At 37.7% G+C, this 18716-nt stretch overlaps 1 protein-coding gene across 1 annotated transcript in view; it reads right to left on the bottom strand.

Annotated features, from left to right (window-relative positions):
* Positions 1 to 18716, bottom strand: part of CATSPERB (cation channel sperm associated auxiliary subunit beta) — a 157520-nt gene that overhangs the window by 23056 nt on the left and 115748 nt on the right. The window contains exons 18-21 of the mRNA XM_053603647.1: positions 10884 to 11213; positions 7307 to 7446; positions 4789 to 4986; positions 2875 to 2985 (exon numbers count right to left, since the gene is read on the bottom strand). Of these exons, the coding sequence (XP_053459622.1) occupies positions 2875 to 2985; positions 4789 to 4986; positions 7307 to 7446; positions 10884 to 11213 (779 nt within the window). The remainder of the gene's footprint in view (positions 1 to 2874; positions 2986 to 4788; positions 4987 to 7306; positions 7447 to 10883; positions 11214 to 18716) is intronic.

Raw genomic sequence — 18716 nt, 5'->3', positions numbered from 1 at the left:
TGAGCTGCAATAAACAGTCTAGTACAAGTGTCCTTATGGTAAAAGGATTTTTTTTTTCTTCTGGGTAGATGCCCAGTAATGGGATTGCAGAATCAAATGGGAGGTCTAGCTTGAGTGCTTTGAAGGTTCTCCATACTTTATGTGATGCTTGTTTTTCCATTCTTGTGATGCTTAGGAGTATGTTCTCCAAACATGCCCAGATTGTTACAAAAGATACAAAATCTCCATCTCTTTTATGGCTTAATAGTATTCCATGATATACATATACCACAATTTATTAATCCATTCATGTGTTGAAGGGCCCTTGGGTTGTTTCCACCTCTTGCTGATTGTGAGTTGTGCTGCTATAAACATATCATGAATGTTCTTAATGGCATCTAGAATGGTGAATCCTTACCAGAAGGTTTTCAATTGATCTTGCACAGATCTATTAGAGGAATCACTATCTGTGGTGGCAACTATGTTTTAAAATGTTATTTCTTAAATGATAAAACTTGAAAGTCAGAATTAATCCTTGACCTATGGGCTACAGAATGGATGTTGTGTCAGCAGGAATGACAATAACATGTAGGCATTAGCATTAGGACCTGCTGTCTTCAAACTCTCTCTCACTCATTATGTTCCAGGATGAATGGTCTTTGAGCTCTTCAAAGACATTGAGCCTTTCCCCAAGTCAACCCTTTGTGGTGGTGTTCCCTCAGACTGGAATGCTTTCTGGTTCCTGTACTCCACTCTACGTTTCCATTCGCCCTTCTTTTGATGGGTTAACTCCTAGTCATGTCAGTCTCCATTCAGAAGCACTTCCTTTTTAGGGATGTTTTTCCTGACTTCTTGATACACAGTCATATCGCTTGTTTTGTGTCTAATTCTACTATTGGTCTATCTTAAACTTTAGGGTAAATAGAATCAACTGCAGAGATTTTTTTAAATGCTAATTTCAGAACTGTACCCCATAGTTTATGACTTAGTAGCTATGAGAGTGAGAAAGCTGCATTGTTAACGTATTTTCAGGTTATACAGGGCCATGCTGTTTAGAAGCACTGCACTATATGACACTATTTAATTTGTATAACTTTGTCTTTAAGGCCCTCTTCTTCCCGACTAGAGTCCATGAAGATACCATGTTTATCTTGTTCATTGCTGTATAGTGCCTGATAGTACCAGAAATGCTGAGATTAACAATTGTTGGGTATATAAAAGGTGCATTAAAAACTCTCTTTTTAAATTAGGTATAAATTAGAGACATTGTCTATTTAATTTTCAAGAAAATCTTGGGTGAACCCCCCCCCCAAAACTAGAGATTTCCACGTAAATATAGTAAAGTCACAATTCAATAGAAGCAGTGCTTCTAGCGATACAGGAGGGTTTATCTTTGGTAAAATTTGGAATTGAAGAACTCAGCATCCTTATTTACTAAGGATCTTCTTAACCTGAAATCTAAGATTTAACAAGAAGTCTGTTAACTACCTACCACCTGTGTGTGTAATGTGCATAAATGCATATTATTAATAGTTCATTCAACAATTTTGAAGCACTCCTTATGTCTGGAACTGTTCTGAGACTGGGGTATCCCATAGAGTTCAGAAAATAGGTCAAACTCCCTTGTCTATAAGACAATAAATAAAATATGCAAAAGGGTAATGAATAATATAGAAAAAATAGTGCAGAGAAAGGGGATAGAGAATGGGGGGACAGTGAAGATGAGATTATGATTCTAAAGAGTGGTCATGGAGGGGCTGGCCATGATGGTTACCTTTAAGCAAACACCCGAAGAAGGTGACAGAGTGAGCCATGTGAGATATGTGGTAGAGGAAAATTCCAGGCAGAGGATTTTGGGTTACCCCTACACAGTTCCTGAGATGGAAATATGTCTGGTATATTTGAGAAACAGTGAAGAGGCCAGTATGGCTATAGCACAGTAGACTGGAGAATCCAGTCAGATGTAATGCCAAGGCCAAATCAGGTAGGACCTTATGAACCAGGTGCATCCAATCTGTGGCCTGTGGGCAGTATGCTGATTTTGTGAGGACTTTTGGTGTTGTATATGACAAAAAGTACACACAGACCTTTTCTTCTTTTTCTTTCTAGTGTTTGTTATTTAATGTGTGGCCCAAGACAACTCATTCTTCCAATATGTGGCCAAGAAGAAAAACATTTGGACACACCTGTAACCATGATAAGAAAAGTTTTTACTATGAATGAGATGGGAAGACAGTGGAGAGTTCTGAAGATGAGAAACACCATTTTATATGTTTGTGTGCATGTGTGTCTGAGTGGATATGACTGTGTAACTATGTAGGTAGGTAGGGGCATTTGTCTGGAGAGAGATTTCACAGGCGTCTATGAAGTTTCCTGGGGAAGCTACCCAAGGTGTATTTTTCCTCTGAACTAATGGCTCTTCTCTGTTCTCTCTGCTTCACTCATTCCACCTCTAGGGAGAGAAGGTGCTGCTGGGTTTGGTTGTTTTCTATGCAAAGTCTTAGCAGGAGTTTACATGTGCCTAGATCAGAGTGAATGTCTTCTTTCATCTTGGACACCATTCCTTGTGTGAGACCCAAGACGTGAAATGGATCAGGGGCTCCTTTCATTTGAGAGATGTTTGTGCCTCACCTATGAAATCTAAATGGGAGCTGGGAGAGTCAAAGGGATGGAACCCATTTAGATTTCTTCACTCTAAAACCATATCCAGGAGGAGATGTACAAGGAGGGGACTAAGCAGTAGGAGAAGGAAGAGGAAAATACTACTACTACTACTACTACTACTACAGCTGCACTGTATCATTTAATTCCCACAGCTAGGTCCATATGTAATTTTACCAAATGACTTCTGGAATTCAAATGAATGCTAGTTTATTTGTAGAAAACATTATTTACCTTTGACTTGTAAAATAGATTTCTTGGTATGGGTTGGCTAGGATCTGCATGATAAAAATTATCTGTGAGTGGAATAGCAATCCCCATATTAGAAGGAGGCCTGTAGTTTATCTGCAAGTGATTAAACAAATAAAATGTATAATTTATTATTATTTACTAAGTCTTCAAAACTTTTTCAGACTTTTCAGAAAACCAGTCAATGCAAAATTTCCATTTTTAGTTCCATGTATTAAAGTAAATTTCTACCCCTCCTCAATATTCCTGCCCCTTATTTTCTGGAATTTCAATAGCCTCAACCCATGGTACTGTAACTTGGATCTTGGAAATAAGTGAAAAATACTTTTAGTACTTAAAACAGTTGCCATAAAGTTAGTGCAATGAAGTTTGAACATTTTATAAAAAAGCCTTAGTGACATAGTTAGTAAATAATTCTTCAAGTTTGATTATTTGCTTTTTGTCACAAAGAAAATTATAAGTAATAAATTAGTTGATAAAATGTAATAACTTAAATTCAAAAAAGAGTTGCAGACTCCAACAAGGCAACAATTAAAATTATTACAATGAAATGGGTCCAGTAAGATATACAGTTGGCACTTGAACAATGCAGAAGTACCCCTGCACAGTAATAAATCCGCATATAACTTTTGATTTCTCCAAAACTTAGCCACCAATAGCTTCCTGCTGACTGGAAGCCTTATCAGTAACAAAAACAGTCGATTAAGACATATTTTGCATGTTTTATGTGTATGTATTATGTATCGTATTCTTACAATAAAGTAAGCCAGAGAAAATAAAATATTACTAAGAAATTCATAAGGAAGAGAAAATACATTTATAGTACTGAACTCTATTTATTGATATCATAAGTTTATGCCATCTGTTTACAAGATGAGCCATTTGTCTGAAATGGCAGGCTACCACTACTGCAGACCTCAATCTCTAGCCCACATCAAGCAATCTAACTTTTTCTTTTAATGTCATGACTTTTCTCTGCTTCTTTGGAGTACTTCCTCACTTGTGGCACTTTGTATGAGTCCTATGGTGCTATTCAAGCATTATGGTATTGCACTAAACACAATCTCCAGAGCTCACTATTTACTGTGATATGCAATTTATTGGCGAGACAAGTGCTCATGCAGAGATGATTAGCATAACACAGCACTTTAAGTGTATACTGGAGACACCTGAGCTCACTGCAATAGCAAGAGGAGGTGGGAAATGAAATTATTATAGTAGTACCATGTAGATAATTTAATGCAGTTATGATCAAATACTGCATCTTTGCATTTGCTTACATTCCTTTTGATGCAAATGGTGCTGGGAGTAGTTTATAAATGTTTATGTAAGGTTTGATAAATTTTAACATTTTACAATATATTTGTGTATAGTTTATGGTAGTAAATGATGAAATAGACTAGAATCTACCTACATTTTATGCATTCATGACCGTTTTCTTAATTTTTTAAAATATCTCTAAGCTGTGAGGTTTGTCTGCAAATTTTTTCAAATTGTCATAAACCCACCCCCCTAAATTTTTCAGGATATTTATTGAAAAAAAAATCCAATTATATCCCACACAATTCAAACCCACATTGTTCAAGGGTCAATTGTATCAGTTTAGGACAAGTTAATGTAAAGGCAAATAGCTGAATACATCACAGAAGCTCAAGATGATATCCCATAATACAGTATAAAATGATATTAACAATGATGAGACTAAGAAAAGTCATTATTTCAGAAAGTTTTTACATTGTAGAAATAATCATCACATCCTCGAAATAACATGAAGATCAGAAAATAACGGTGAGGTGTTTTGAACATCTCAGGAAAGAAATGCTAAAACTAATGGCCAGGCAATTATAGAAGAGTCATATCGCATTGATATTCTTTAACCAATATACTTAGATCTTTTACCGGCAAAGTTTTGATTAGGTTAAAACCCTGACTGTCTTGGTGAACTCCACGATTCCAGTCTTCAAGTGGGATAAAATGGCTAGGAATGTGATGCATAGATTTGAGATAACTACAGCTGCTTTTCAGTGTTGGCACCATTGTTGTCACAAAGCAGTCAGAAGATGCTCCCCAGACAATAAATGCTAGTGAAGTTGAACCCTGGAAATATTCAAATAAATGAAGGTTATTTAAAGTAGCTGTTATGTACTAAACTGTGTCCACCCAAAATTCATATGTTGAAGTTCTGATGCTCAGGACCTCAGAATGTGATTGTATTTGTAGATTGGGCCTTTAAAGGTAAAGGGAGGCCATTCAGGTGGGCCATAATCCAATACTACTGGGGTCTTTTTCAGAAGGACAAATGTTTTCTCTTCTTATACAAAGAGGAGATTAGGAAATGGATAACACAAAGACGGAGCAGTGATCATGAGGACACAGCAAGAAGATGGCCGTCAACAAGCCAAGAGGAACCTCAGAAAAAACCAACCCTGCCAATATCTGGTAACCTCTAGAACTGTGAGAAAATAAATTTTGCTTTTTAAATCTCTGTGTCTGTGGCATTTTGTTGTGGCAGCCTTAGCATATGAATATAGTAACCAATAAAGAATACAGAAAAAAAAAAAAGAAACAGACTGAAAATAGAAAAAGTTCGACCATAAACATCAGCTCAAGTCATAACAGAAAACACTGTTTTCCAAGAAGAAACATATTCCAATCTAATTGGTTTCAGGAAACTTTTGAAAATAAGCAAGGATCAAGAACATGAGGAATGTAATTAATAATTATAGTGTATTATATTCAGTGATTTTGCTAAATGAGTAGATTTTAAGTGTTGCTCTTGTCACAGCAGGAAAAAATGAGTATCTATGTGAGATGATGCCTAAGGACCTATGTGCAATATTTGTTCAGCCTTAGTAATCATTGTACTACATAGATGTACCTTATAAAATCATGCTGTATATCTTAAATGAATGTAATAAAATACATTCAAAAATAGTTTTAGAAGGAAGGACTTATTAAATAAATACCATTACATCCTACTTTCATCTGTAAGGCTTCTCTCATTCACTGATGAGTGCCTAAATATTTGCTTTGATGATATATATAACTTTGGTTGGTATACATTTTGAAAAATTTATTTACTTAGCAATCACCGTATTTCATAAAGACAGGGCTTTGGTAGGATTTATGCACAGAAAATATATTTCATCCTTGAACAATATTAAACATTCAATAACATTTAATACATTATTTGAAATTTTTAGGTAATTTTGGAACTTGAAAAATGTATAAATGTTAATAACTGAAGTAGGTCCTGGCGGTGGTAGTCCTGCCCAGGTCCTGTATTCTACAGCCATTACAAATGTATTTTTAATGTTCTTTTGCCAAACATATAGGCCCTAAATCTAAGCAGAATTTTACTATTAAAGGAAATACAGGGGGCTAAAGATACAAGGAAGCAGATAGGGCTCAGTGCCCATAGCTCAGTGATTATAGTGCCAGCCACATACACTGGGGATGGTGGGTTCAAGCCTGGCCCGGGCCTGCTAAACAACGACAACTACAATAAAAAAAAATAGCCAGGCGTTGTGGCGGGCACTGTAGTCCCAGCTACTTGGGAGGCTGAGGCAAGAGAATTGCTTAAGCCCAAGAGTTTGAGGTTGCTGTGAGCTGTGATGCCATCGCACTTTACCAAGGGTGACACAGTGAGACTCTGTCTCAAAAAAAAAAAAAAAAAGAAAGCAGACAGAAAAATCTGGAATGAAATGTTGAACATTCTATAGCACAACTTTTTAAAAGATTATTTGCAAAAATTATATATTAACCATATAAAACCAATATCTTACTGTTTTTGGTCTATAGGAAGGTGATTTAATGTAGCTTAACTTAATATTTTTATGGTGAAAAAGTATTTTATCTGAAAGGTATAATTTCCTTTCGTTTCATTTCAATTTTTCTTTTGCTAAGTTGGGTAAATATATATAAGTACATATATATGAAACATTTAAAAATATGCAGAGCATAAACCTATTTTTATAAAATTATGACCATTTTCCTTTCAATCTATTAATCTCTTTAACTATATATTCTTACATGTGTACTTATAAATAGATATTTAAAATGATGCTTATTAAATGCCAATAATAGTTGTAAAATTTTTTCTATAATTAATACTTTTTTTTTTGAGACAGAGTCTCACTATGTCACCCTCAGTAGAGTGCCATGGTGTCACAGCTCACAGCAACTTCAAACTCTGAGGCTTAACCGATCCTCTTGCCTCAGCCTCCCAGGTAGTCTTGGATTATATAGGCGCCTGCCACAACACCTGTCTATTTTTTGTTGTAGTTATCATTGTTGTTGTTTAGCAGGCCTGGGCCAGGTTCAAACCCACCAGCCCCGGTGTATGTGGCCAGTGCCCTAACCACTGAGTTATGGGCACCGAGCTGATTAATACATTTTTATAATTAAAAAAACTTACTTGACGTAAAATTTTGCTAGCTGCAGAAATTTTTATTAGATAACTATTAGTATCATCGAAAGTGCCTTCAGCCTTAACTTCCAACAAAGTTGGGTTTCCAGTTAACACTTTGAGTAGTGGTACTTCAGGAGTTCTAAGACCTATGGAAATAAGGTCAACAGTTAATATTATATAATGAAAATTGTAATCAATTTAATAATGATTGGCTAATCAGGATTTTAGAACATCTACAGAATCTATTATGAAGGCTGTATAATGGTTGTATATTCAGTTAGAAATTTACATAGAAACAACTCAATCAGTTTTTCACAAATTTAACTTTACAAACATATTCTCAAAAAATATTGCTCCCTTGTATCCCTCATTCCTCAGATAGGTTCTCGAATGAATATCAAGGTCTCTTGGATAATGTTGGTTACATGGAGTTGGTTGATTTAGTAGAGAAAAATGAAGAGTACATGCTCAATTTAAAGGGCTGCCAGTCAATTACTCACCAAGAGAAAACTTCTGGCCATTTTAAACACAATATGTCAGCAGGCCAATTTCTGCCTGCAGGCCATCAGTTTGCAACCTGCCATGCTGAGAACTTTAAAGGAAAATGAAACTTGAAATGCCATGTAGTCTAATTGCCATCCTTAGTGATCAATACACCAAAGGCGAGAAGTAATAAATGCCTTACTTGAGGTCTCTTCTGTAGCTGTTTTCCCTTAAACCAAAATGATCTGTTCAGGGCTTCCTAAGCCTTAATTGGCGATTTTGTTAAAATGGGGATTGAGCAGGTGTGGTGTGCAGGCCTACATTTCTAACAAATGCCCTGGTGATGCTAGAGTGGGTCCAAGGATCACCCTGGAGGCGGATGGCAATTAAGTTGATTTGCTGATTATTATTTGCTTGCATCAAATGGAACAAGTATAGCTGGCTGAGCCCTTTAACAATTAATTTGGTATATTTTAAAGCCAAAATAATTAGAAATTGTGGTCATCAGTCCCAGAGTATAAAGAGATTACAATAGAACAGATTAAAAAAAACTCAGAAAGGTCAAAATAACAGATAAGTTGTATATTAAGATAAAGTTACATTTTGAAATCAGTAAAGAAAAAGGACTAATGTTGGAATAATAGCTAACCATCTACAATATACCAAAACAAAATTCAGATAGCTTAAAGAATTAAATAGAAAATTAAAGCCATAAAATTGAAACTGAAATTATTTGAAGGGAATATGGACAATTAGTCATATAAACCATAAAAAAGGATTTATAAGTGTTCCAAACAGAAGGAAGTTTTTCATGATATTTAGCCCACAATATTAATGGAAATAGGTGTTCTCAATTTTTTTCAAAGCTTATAATTTTCATTTATATAAGTTGTACTTGGTTCTGTTTTCCAAATTAGCCTTTTTTTTTTTAAACATTGCACTTTTTTATTAAATCAAAGCTATGTACATTAATGCATTTATGGGGTACAATGTGCTGATTTAATATACAATTTGGAATGCATACATCAAAGTAGTTAACATAACCTTCACCTCACTTATTTGTTGTGTTAAGACATTTATACTCTACTCTTAATAGTTTTGAAATGTACCCTTGCATTGTGCACAGTAGGTGAGGTCCCACCAAATATCTTCCCTCCTCTCAACCTTCCTCTTCTCCCTCGTCTTCCCTCTTTCTTTCTGGACTATAGTTGTGTTTTATCGTTCATAGAATGTGTAGGTGATTATATATTGGTTTCATGATAGTATTGAGTAAAACATTGCATTTTGTCCTTTCATTATGGTTCTTGTATCTCCTTTTTTTAAGAGTTTTACACATACTTATTTTATAGTATCTTTCTTATTTTTCTATTATCTCAAGTTCTTGGAGTTTAATTTTTCTGTTTCTTGTGCCTGTTGATTCTCTCTTATGTTGGGTCATTTCCTTATATAGTCTTAAAATTCTTTTCGTTAATTCATATCCAATGGAGATTGATTTTTCCGTAGAAGTTTATACTATCTGAGTTATGAAAGTATTCCCATAGAGGGTTTTGTGTATGCTTAGGCTAGGGCCCCTGTGTTATGTTTATTTCTCAGGTTTATTTCCCTGCATCTGATAGTCTAGTTTGGCACAGTCTTGGAATTAAGGTTTTTTATAGGAGATTCTTTTTTCCCCAGTCTGAGCCCCACGGAAATGATAATCCCCCTTACTGCTTCTTTGGGTTAATGGGTAGAATTTTCCTAAGCCCCCCTTCATGATCTGATGGTCCCAGCTTTCTTTAACAGTCTCAGTTTCAACTTCCTACCACAAAGTAAGAAGACACTAAATCAAACTTTCTATCTATACTTGGTCATTACAACCCATCCCACTGCCTACATGGTCTATATCTGAATAGCATCAATCTTTTAGGCAGCCATACTAATTTCTTTGGCTTTGAGTTCCCGCCTCATTTCTGGTGACAAGATTTTCTTCTCTTTCCCTCCCTTTTCCTATTGCTTTCTGTCCATCTTTCCTTCCTCTCTTTCTAGTTCAGTTATTTACTATTTAAAAAAATTTTTTTTGGTATGCCATTTCTCCAGCATCTTTAATAAGTTTTATATTACTTTTGAAATAAATAAGTACCTGGAGCAATACAGAAGAGTATAAAATTTATTTACAAGCCATTTTTTTTTAACATAAAATGAATATATTTGTCTCTGGGTATACACAGGAGATTGGTTCCACGACCCCTGTGTATACCAAAATCCAGCATACTCAAGTTCAATCCAGCCTCCCTGTATGTGTGGATTTGGCATTCCACAAATACTATATTTCCCATCCACTGGTTGAAAACATCCATGTACAAGTGGACCCATGCAATTTAAACCAGTGTTGTTCAAGGGTCAACTGTATGTGAAATAAATATAACAATTCCAAAGTAATTAAAAGGTTTTCATTCAGAGGACAACAAAAGTCTAAACTAAAATTCTATTAGTTTACAGGAGATTCTTGGGCTGGTACCTTAACTTCATTTGTATAATAAGAAGTATAATCTAGGCCGGCGCCTGTGGCTCAGTGGGTAGGGTGTGGGCCCCATATACTGAGGGTGGCAGGTTCATACCCAACCCTGGCTAAACGGCAACAAAGAAATAGCTGGTGTTGTGGCAGGCACCTGTAGTCCCACCTACTTGGGAGGCTGAGACAAGAGAATTGTCTAAGCCCAGGAATTGGAGGTTGCGGTGAGCTATAACACCACGGCACTCTATTGAGGGCGATAAAGTGAGACTCTGTCTCTACAGAAAAAAAAAAAAAAGAAGTATAATCTATATCTTTAGGGTCATTATAAACATTAAATAACATGAGGTCTAAAAATAATTTAATTAGCAATAATCATGCCTTGGATAAACCTCCTTGGCTATCATAGTGCCACTATGCAAAGCTGATAAAAATAATACAGAGCCTAGCACATAGTAAGTACTCAATAATTAGAAACTAATAATTGTTATTAGCAGAATGCCAACAATTATGGAAACCAAAGATAAAGAAAATAGAAAAGATGATATTTCACATTAAAGAAAAGAAATAACACATCCTTTTGGTATTTCCCAGTAAAAACAAACTTACTTTCTGAATTAGGTATGACTTTAACTTTTAAAGTCTGAGAGTTTCCCAGATCAATGTATTTCACAATGTTGAGGGCTAGTGAATCATCTTGTTGAAACCAAAAATTGCATGGTTTTGAATACACAGTCCAAGTTGGTCCATTCCTTTGCCCAAAGTTGTATAAAAACCAGGTGTTTTTTTGAAAGGTATGGTTGACCGGGGCTCTTTCAGGCATTGTAGCAATAGCTGATGCATTCTTATTATCTAAAATGGCTGTGATTAGGAAGCTGCTATGATCAGGAATCACCACAGTCTTCTCTATATCTGTATCTTCAAATAAGGCATCAGCAACTGGAGATAAAACAGAAAATATTTAGTATAAAATAAAATAGCCAACGGGGCGGTGCCTGTGGCTCAAAGGAGTAGGGTGCCAGCCCCACATGCCGGAGGTAGTGGGTTCAAACCCAGCCCCGGCCAAAAACTGCAAAAATAAAATAAAAGAAAATAGCCAATGTTCATCAAGCTAGTGGTGTATACATGTATACAAAATACATGAGTTTTTATACTATTATCTTAACCAGACAACACATTTGCCAAATTTCATGTTATAATTCAAATTATATTATAGAAAGTTTATCATGAATGTGTCATGCACCTGTACTTCAATATTTACTGTGAAACTATTCTATAAAATTCTCATCAGAAAAAAAATCATGTAGGGCTAAGCAAAGAAAGCTGATTTCTTTACTATGGAACTGCAAACAAATTAATTCACATAATATGGTATATTTATTGGGATTCTACAAGAGAAGGATAACGTAGCCAGTGTTTCTCAGTGCCTGAAGTTGTGCCTCTTACATGGAAGGTGCTCAGTAAATATTTGTTGAATAATTGATTCAAGGAGAACTTGAAGATTGAGAAGAAAAGAGGTTTTTAGGTCAGGACCTTCACAAACACCATCATTAAAGGAATGAGAAGGGAAAAGATCCCCTCAAAGAGACAAAGAACTGGAGAAAATCCATTGGAGAAGGTATCGGTGAACATGCCAAAGGAAGGCTGTTTCAAGGAGAGGGAGATCATTGCTATCAAAATATTTTTGATGGGTCATGAAACACAGTGATAATACTCTCTTCACTCTAAAGTAAATAAAAATAGAAGCGAATTTTATAATTCCCTTAATTTTGCATACATGTTCTAATTTCTCCTAATTTAAAGAAACCAAGAAAAATCCTTTCCAACAATCCCTCCAACTGCAATTATCCCTCCATTATAGTAAAACTCCCTGAAAGTTACCTTTATTCACTGTCTTCAATTTGTCTCTTCTCACAGCATTTTGAACTCTTTTTGACTTTTGTCCAGCTAACTAACTAGTCCACTACTCCAGCCAATAGCTTTAGCCATGGTTACCGTAACTCTCACACAGATTCAGTGTCTAGTTTTTGTTCTTCATCTTATCTGACCTATTGGTGGCACATAACACAGAAGTACCCCTCATTTGCTTTCTAAGCATGTTCTTCTTAGTTTATCTCTGACCAAACCATTCAATCTCCTTTACAGATTCTCCCCCATGTTCCTGGGCACTAAAGGTTGGTATGCTTGGTATTAGACCTCAAACCTCTTCCTTTCTATATCTATACTTATTTTCCAGGTGTTCTTGTTTGGTTTTATAGCACTGACTATCAACTTATATTGTTGACTCTTAAATTTATATCTCCAGTCCAGACCACTTCACTGAACTCCAGACGTGTATTTCTAAATGCCCATCTAATTTTTCTGATTGGATGAACAATAGGCATCTTAAGTTTAATCTGATGTCTCGCCTGCTTATTGCAACAGCCTCCTATCTTATATAATCGAATAATTGATTGTTTATTCTTTGGTTTCCTCCTTGCTTTCTCTCCATCACCTGCCCAGTGTATTCTCTATACAGCAGCCAAAGTGATCTTGTTAAATCATAAGTCAGATAAGATCATGTCACTTTCTGCTCAAAAGCCTCCAATAGCTTCATATTTACTCAGAGTAAAACCCAAATCTTTAGAATAAACCATACTAACTTTTGCTATGTATCTATCAGATAATCCTTAGATATAGAAATATACTATATAACAGTGTGTCAAAATTATTTTATTATATGGGGCAAAGTCTGTATGTACTTTCTATATTCTCATTCTTCTTCTTAGCACTATTATTAAGACGAGATAATCTAATAGGAATAAATGATAGGCACTAATATTGATGAGACAGCAATAAAGTTATAGCTAGATTTTATTATATTGGAAAAAAGGGAACCTAAGTATATGTAAACTTAGGTAAGTTACAAATTTTGGACTAAAATGTGGAATCTATTGCTCTGCAAAAACGGATGAAAAATCTCAAAAGGAATTTTTTTTGGAGGAGGGAGGGGCAAGATGGCCAACTACAGGGGACTTTTGTCAGATGATCCTGGCCAGAAGGAGGAAAATTGGACTGAAGTGAATTCGGCAGAGTTGAAATTGGAGGGTAGATAACAGGAAGAAGAAATTAAGGAATTCAGCAATCTACTGAGACAAACCATGAGGATGAAGCCAAGAAAGAGGAAGGGAGAGAGCAGAGGACAGTTACAGAGTAGCTCAGAGGAGCTAAATAGAAAGTTAACAGGGACCCCTGTTCCCACCCAGGGGCTCTCTGTGAGCAATGAACCACAGGAAATCTCACCCCATGGGAGAGTGCCACAAGGGGCTAAAGACCCAGCTTTCCTGCACTTAGGTGTATCCTCCTCTGGGTCCCCCTCCTGCCTGGCAGAATAGTGAGCAATTTTTGCTCCAGCCAGCTTGTGGCCACAGCTTGTCTCCCCCTTTTCTTTGGTTACTGGACAGAATACCCACTGTCTGACTTCCCACAGACAGCCTAGAAGGGCTGCTTCACCCCCAGGCACCAGAGAGGCAAAGGGACTTTGGATCTTACCCAGCCACTATAGCAACTGTGGAAACAAGTGCTGCAGAGGTTGGTTGTTCTCCCACCAGCATCTGATGAGAATTAATAGCAAGAAAAGTGAAGGGAGATGGGCCCTGCCTCCCCACCATTTTTGATAGATACTCAGGAGGGCCTCTGTACTGTGTGGCCCAGTGAACTGGAAGCTCCTCTCATCCCCCCTACCTGACCATAGGAGAAAACGGTGGCTTCACTAGCCTGCCTCCTGCTAGATGAGATTTATTCCCCACTCTGTGTGGTAGCTAGGACCACCATCTGTGCACTGCCCCCAGCCTGGGGGCACCATCTGGAGGTTCTGCCCCCAACTCTACCCCTATAGGTTTGGGGAGAAATGGACTAGCCTTGGGTGACTCCACTCTGGGAAATCCTGGGAGGCATACTGCAAGCTGTGGATTCCCCTCTCCCAACCACATGTAAAAACCATGGCCTTTTGAATCTGTTGCTGGTGGTGCTGACACTTTAGCTGAGATAATTTGGCATACTATTTATCTGTGAGCTTCCCCTGGCCTAGGAGTATCACCTAGAGGTCCTGCTCCCCAGCCCCATCCCACCCCCAGCTTAGACAAAACAAGACTGGTTCTCAGGGACCCCCACATTGTACACCCTGGAAGGGAGCTATAGGAGGCTATACGCAGGAAGGGCACAGGAAAAAGCAGTGGCTCATTTAAACTGCTAGTGGTGAATGGGAGTGGTGAGCTCCACATCTTTGGGCCTCTGGATCTGATTCCAGCTTACCAGTTTTAGTTTCTAGACTGTCTTAAAATCCTGTTGAGTGGGTCAGCATAACAATAAGCTGCTGCATCACTTTGACAAGCCCTGGAAGGGGCATGGTGAACTCCACACCTCGGGGGCCCTTGAAACTGATATCAGCCTGCCTGTCTTAATATCCAAATGGCCCCAAATCCCTGTGGAGCAGGCTAACTGTGCAACAAGCAACTGTTTTGCTCTGGTGGATCCTGGAAGGGATGGGGTGAGATTGATATCAGCCCCTCAGAATAGGCATCCATATGGTCCTATAATCTATGGAGTGGTTGACAGAACAACAAGCAGCCACTTCATGTCAGCAAGCCTGGAATAGAAGTGGAGAGCCCTGCCCTCAGGGCCTATGAAACTGATAATAGCCCACCAGATTTTAGGGAGTCACATGGCCCTAATACCCAATAAGCAGCTGGTGGAACAAGAAGCTACCACTTGGCACTGGCAAATCTTAGAAAGGGTGTGGAAATCTCTGCATTTTGGGGCAGCTGTTACTGTCACCAACCTACCTGACTTGACATCCAAAAGACCCCAGAGTCAGTTGAATGGCACTATTGCCAGTAGATAGGTGAGTCACTAGTTAGCCCAGGCTCTGCCTTCTAGGTCCCAACTACCTCCTGGGAACTGCCTAAGGGAACCCAACTAGAATATCTCTCAACAAGAATTTAGGGACACCCTACCTTTTGAGCTTTAAAAAAAAAAAAAAAATATATATATATATATATATAAAACCCACATGGGGAGAAATAAGTAGAAGAACACTGGCAACATGAAAAGTCAGAGGAGACCAACTCCCCCAAGAGATTATAAGGTAGATACAACTGATAATACCATTCATAAAGAAATTGTCAAGCTGACAATAATAGAATTCAGAATGTGGGTGGCAAATAAGATGAATGGAATTGAAGAGAAGATGGAAAAAGAAGTCCAAAAACTATCTCAAGAAATAAATGAAATTAAAGACAAAGTCACCAAGGATCTGGACATAATTAGAAAGGATATAGCAGAGCTTAAGGAATTAAAAGAGGCATTCAAGGAGTTTCAAAACATAGTAAAGTTGTAGCAACAGAGCAGAACATGGAGAAGAAAGAATCTCAGAACTCAAAGACAAGACTGTCAAACTGAATGATAATCATTCAAAGAGGCAGAAGAGAGCAAAATCACAGCAATCTCTTAGAGAGATAGGAGACTACAGAAAGCACACAAACATATGAATCTTAGGGATCCCTGAAGGAGGGAAATACTAAAAGCATGGAAGCTCTACTTCAAGACATCATGGTGGAGAATTTTCCAAGCATTTTGAGAGAGCTAGAAATACAGATACTAGATAGTTACAGAACTTCAGGACAACTCAGTTCAAACAAAGCATCTCCTAGACACATCGTAATTAATTTGGCCAATGTTAAAATGTGAGAAAATTCTGCAAGCAGCCAGGGGTAAGTAACTTCTTAGCTACAAGGGGAAAAACATTAAGGTTACAGAAGACTTTTCAGTGTAAACTTTATAAGACAGAAGAGAGTGGTCACCTATCTTTGACCATCTTAAGCAAAGCAACTTTCAGCCCAGGATTCTATATCCTGCAAAATTAAGTTTCACATTTGATGTAGAAATCAAATCTTTTGCTGACAAGGAAACATTGAGGAAATTGGCCACTGCAAGACTAGCTCTGCAGGAAGTACTCCCAGATGTTTTATACACTGACCATCACAATGGACCACCAGCAAAATAGAGACAACCAGAAACTAAAGGGCAAATGCTAGCTTCCATAATGGTCCAAGTGATAAAACTAAACAACAGACCTCCACAAGACAAGATAAGACAAGACAAAGAAAGCTCCATCATACTTATCAATTCCCTCAATAAATGTGAATGGCTCTATTTCTCCTGGAAGAGGCACAGACTGCTAACTGGCACAAGCCAAGTATATGATGTCTTCAGGAAATACATCTAACCTCAAAGGATAAAACAAGACTCAGGGTGAAGGGTTGGAAAACAATATTTCAGGGAAATGGAAATCAGAAAAAAGCAAGAATATCTATCTTATTTTCAGATACACTGGGCTTCAAACCAACCAACAAAAATAAAGAAAGACAAAGATGGACACTATGTACTGGTCAAGGGAATAATATAATAAGAAGACATTTCAATTCTAAATATTTATGTGCCCAACTTAAATGATCCCAGATATATAAAACAAATGCTTACTGGTCTGAATTATCTGATACCATAATAACTGGGGGACTTTAACACTCCACTGACAAAACTGGACAGATCCTTCAAGCAGAAACTAAACAAAGCAGCAATGGACTTACACATGACTTTAAAACATATACAGAACATTCCACCCCAATAATACTGAGTGTAGGTTCTTCTCATCAGCTCATGGACCATTCTCCAAAATTGATTATATTTTAGGGCACAAATAAAATCTCAACAAATTTAAAAGAATAGAAATTTTAGGGGCAGTGCCTGTGGCTTAGTGGGTAGGGCACCGGCCCCATATACTGGGGGTGGTGGGTTTGAACCCAGCTTGGCCAGCTAAAATAGCAATGAGAATTGCAACAAAAAGCAGTCGGGTGTTGTGGCATGTGCCTATAGTTCCAGCTACTCAGGCGGCTGAGGCAAGAGAATCACTTAAGCCCAAGAGTTGGAGGTTGCTGTGAGATGTGATGCCATGACACTCTACCAAGGGTGACAAAGTGAGACTCTGTCTCAAAAAAAAAAAAAGAAAGAAAGAAAGAAAGAAAGAAAGAAAGAAATTTTATACCATGTATCTTTTCAGAATGTAAGGGAATAAAGGTACAACTCAACTCCAAAAACCCCTTCATCCCCACACAAAGTCATAGAAACTAAACAATCTTATGCTTAATGACAACTAGATCAAGGAGAAGATAAAGAAGGAGATCATTATATTCCTTGAACAAAATGATAATGAAGACATAAGCTACTACAACCAGTAGGATACACAGCAAAGGTAGTCCTAAGAGAGACATTTATTACATTAAATGCCCACATCCAAAAAACAGTAAGACTGTAAATTAACAACCTAATGAACCATCTCAGGGAACTGGAAAAGGAAGAGCAATACGAAGATGGCAGCCGAGTAACAGCTTCCTTGCATCTGGGCACCGTGAGTCTGGGGATATAGGACTCCAGGCATCTCTGGCTGGTGGGATCTGCCTATCATCACCCCTGAGAGGATACAGGGAGTCAGCGAGAGACTTCTGGACCCCAAGAGGAGGACTAAAACAGTGGAAAACCGGCAAGTGGTCGCGTGTGTTCAATCCGTCTAAACCCGCCCGCAACTTCCACAGGCACGAGAACTTAAAGAGCAAGAGGAAGTGAAAGGAAAATTAGGGCAAGGAAACAGATAAAAGAAATCACCCATGAGGAAGAATCAGCAGAAAACTCCAGGCAACATGAAGAACCAGTCCAGAACAACCCCGCCAAGGGACCATGAGGTAGCTACTGCAGAGGATTCCACCTATACAGAAATGTTAGGAATGACAGAAAGGGAATTTAGAATACACATGTTGAAAACAATGAAAGAAATGATGGAAACAATGAAGGAAACTGCTAATAAAGTGGAAAATAACCAAAAGGAAATCCAAAAAGAGAATCAAATCAGAGATGAACGATATGAAGAATATAAAAAGGATATAGCAGAGCTGAAGGAAATGAAACAGTCAATCAGGGAACTTAAAGATGCAATGGAAAGTATCAGCAACAGGTTAGACCATGCAGAAGAAAGAATTTCAGAGGTAGAAGACAAAGTTCTTGAGATAACTCAGATAGTAAAAGAGGCAGAAAAGAAGAGAGAGAAAGCAGAACGTTCACTGTCAGAATTATGGGACTTTATGAAGCGTTCCAACATACGAGTTATAGGAATCCAGAAGGGGAAGAAGAATGCCCCAGAGGAATGGAAGCCATACTAGAGAATATTATAACAGAAAATTTCCCAAATATCACCAAAGATTCTGACACACTGCTTTCAGAGGGCTATCGGACCCCAGGTCGCCTCAACTCTAACCGAGCTTCTCCAAGACACATTGTGATGAACCTGTCCAAAGTCAAGACAAAAGAAAAGATTCTGCAAGCTGCCAGGAGTAAGCGCCAGTTGACCTACAG

Source organism: Nycticebus coucang, chromosome 9 (assembly GCF_027406575.1).
Source record: "Nycticebus coucang isolate mNycCou1 chromosome 9, mNycCou1.pri, whole genome shotgun sequence".
Taxonomy (NCBI): Eukaryota; Metazoa; Chordata; class Mammalia; order Primates; family Lorisidae; genus Nycticebus; species Nycticebus coucang.
Note: the sequence above shows the minus strand (reverse complement) of the source record. Positions and strands in the feature narration are given on the sequence as shown.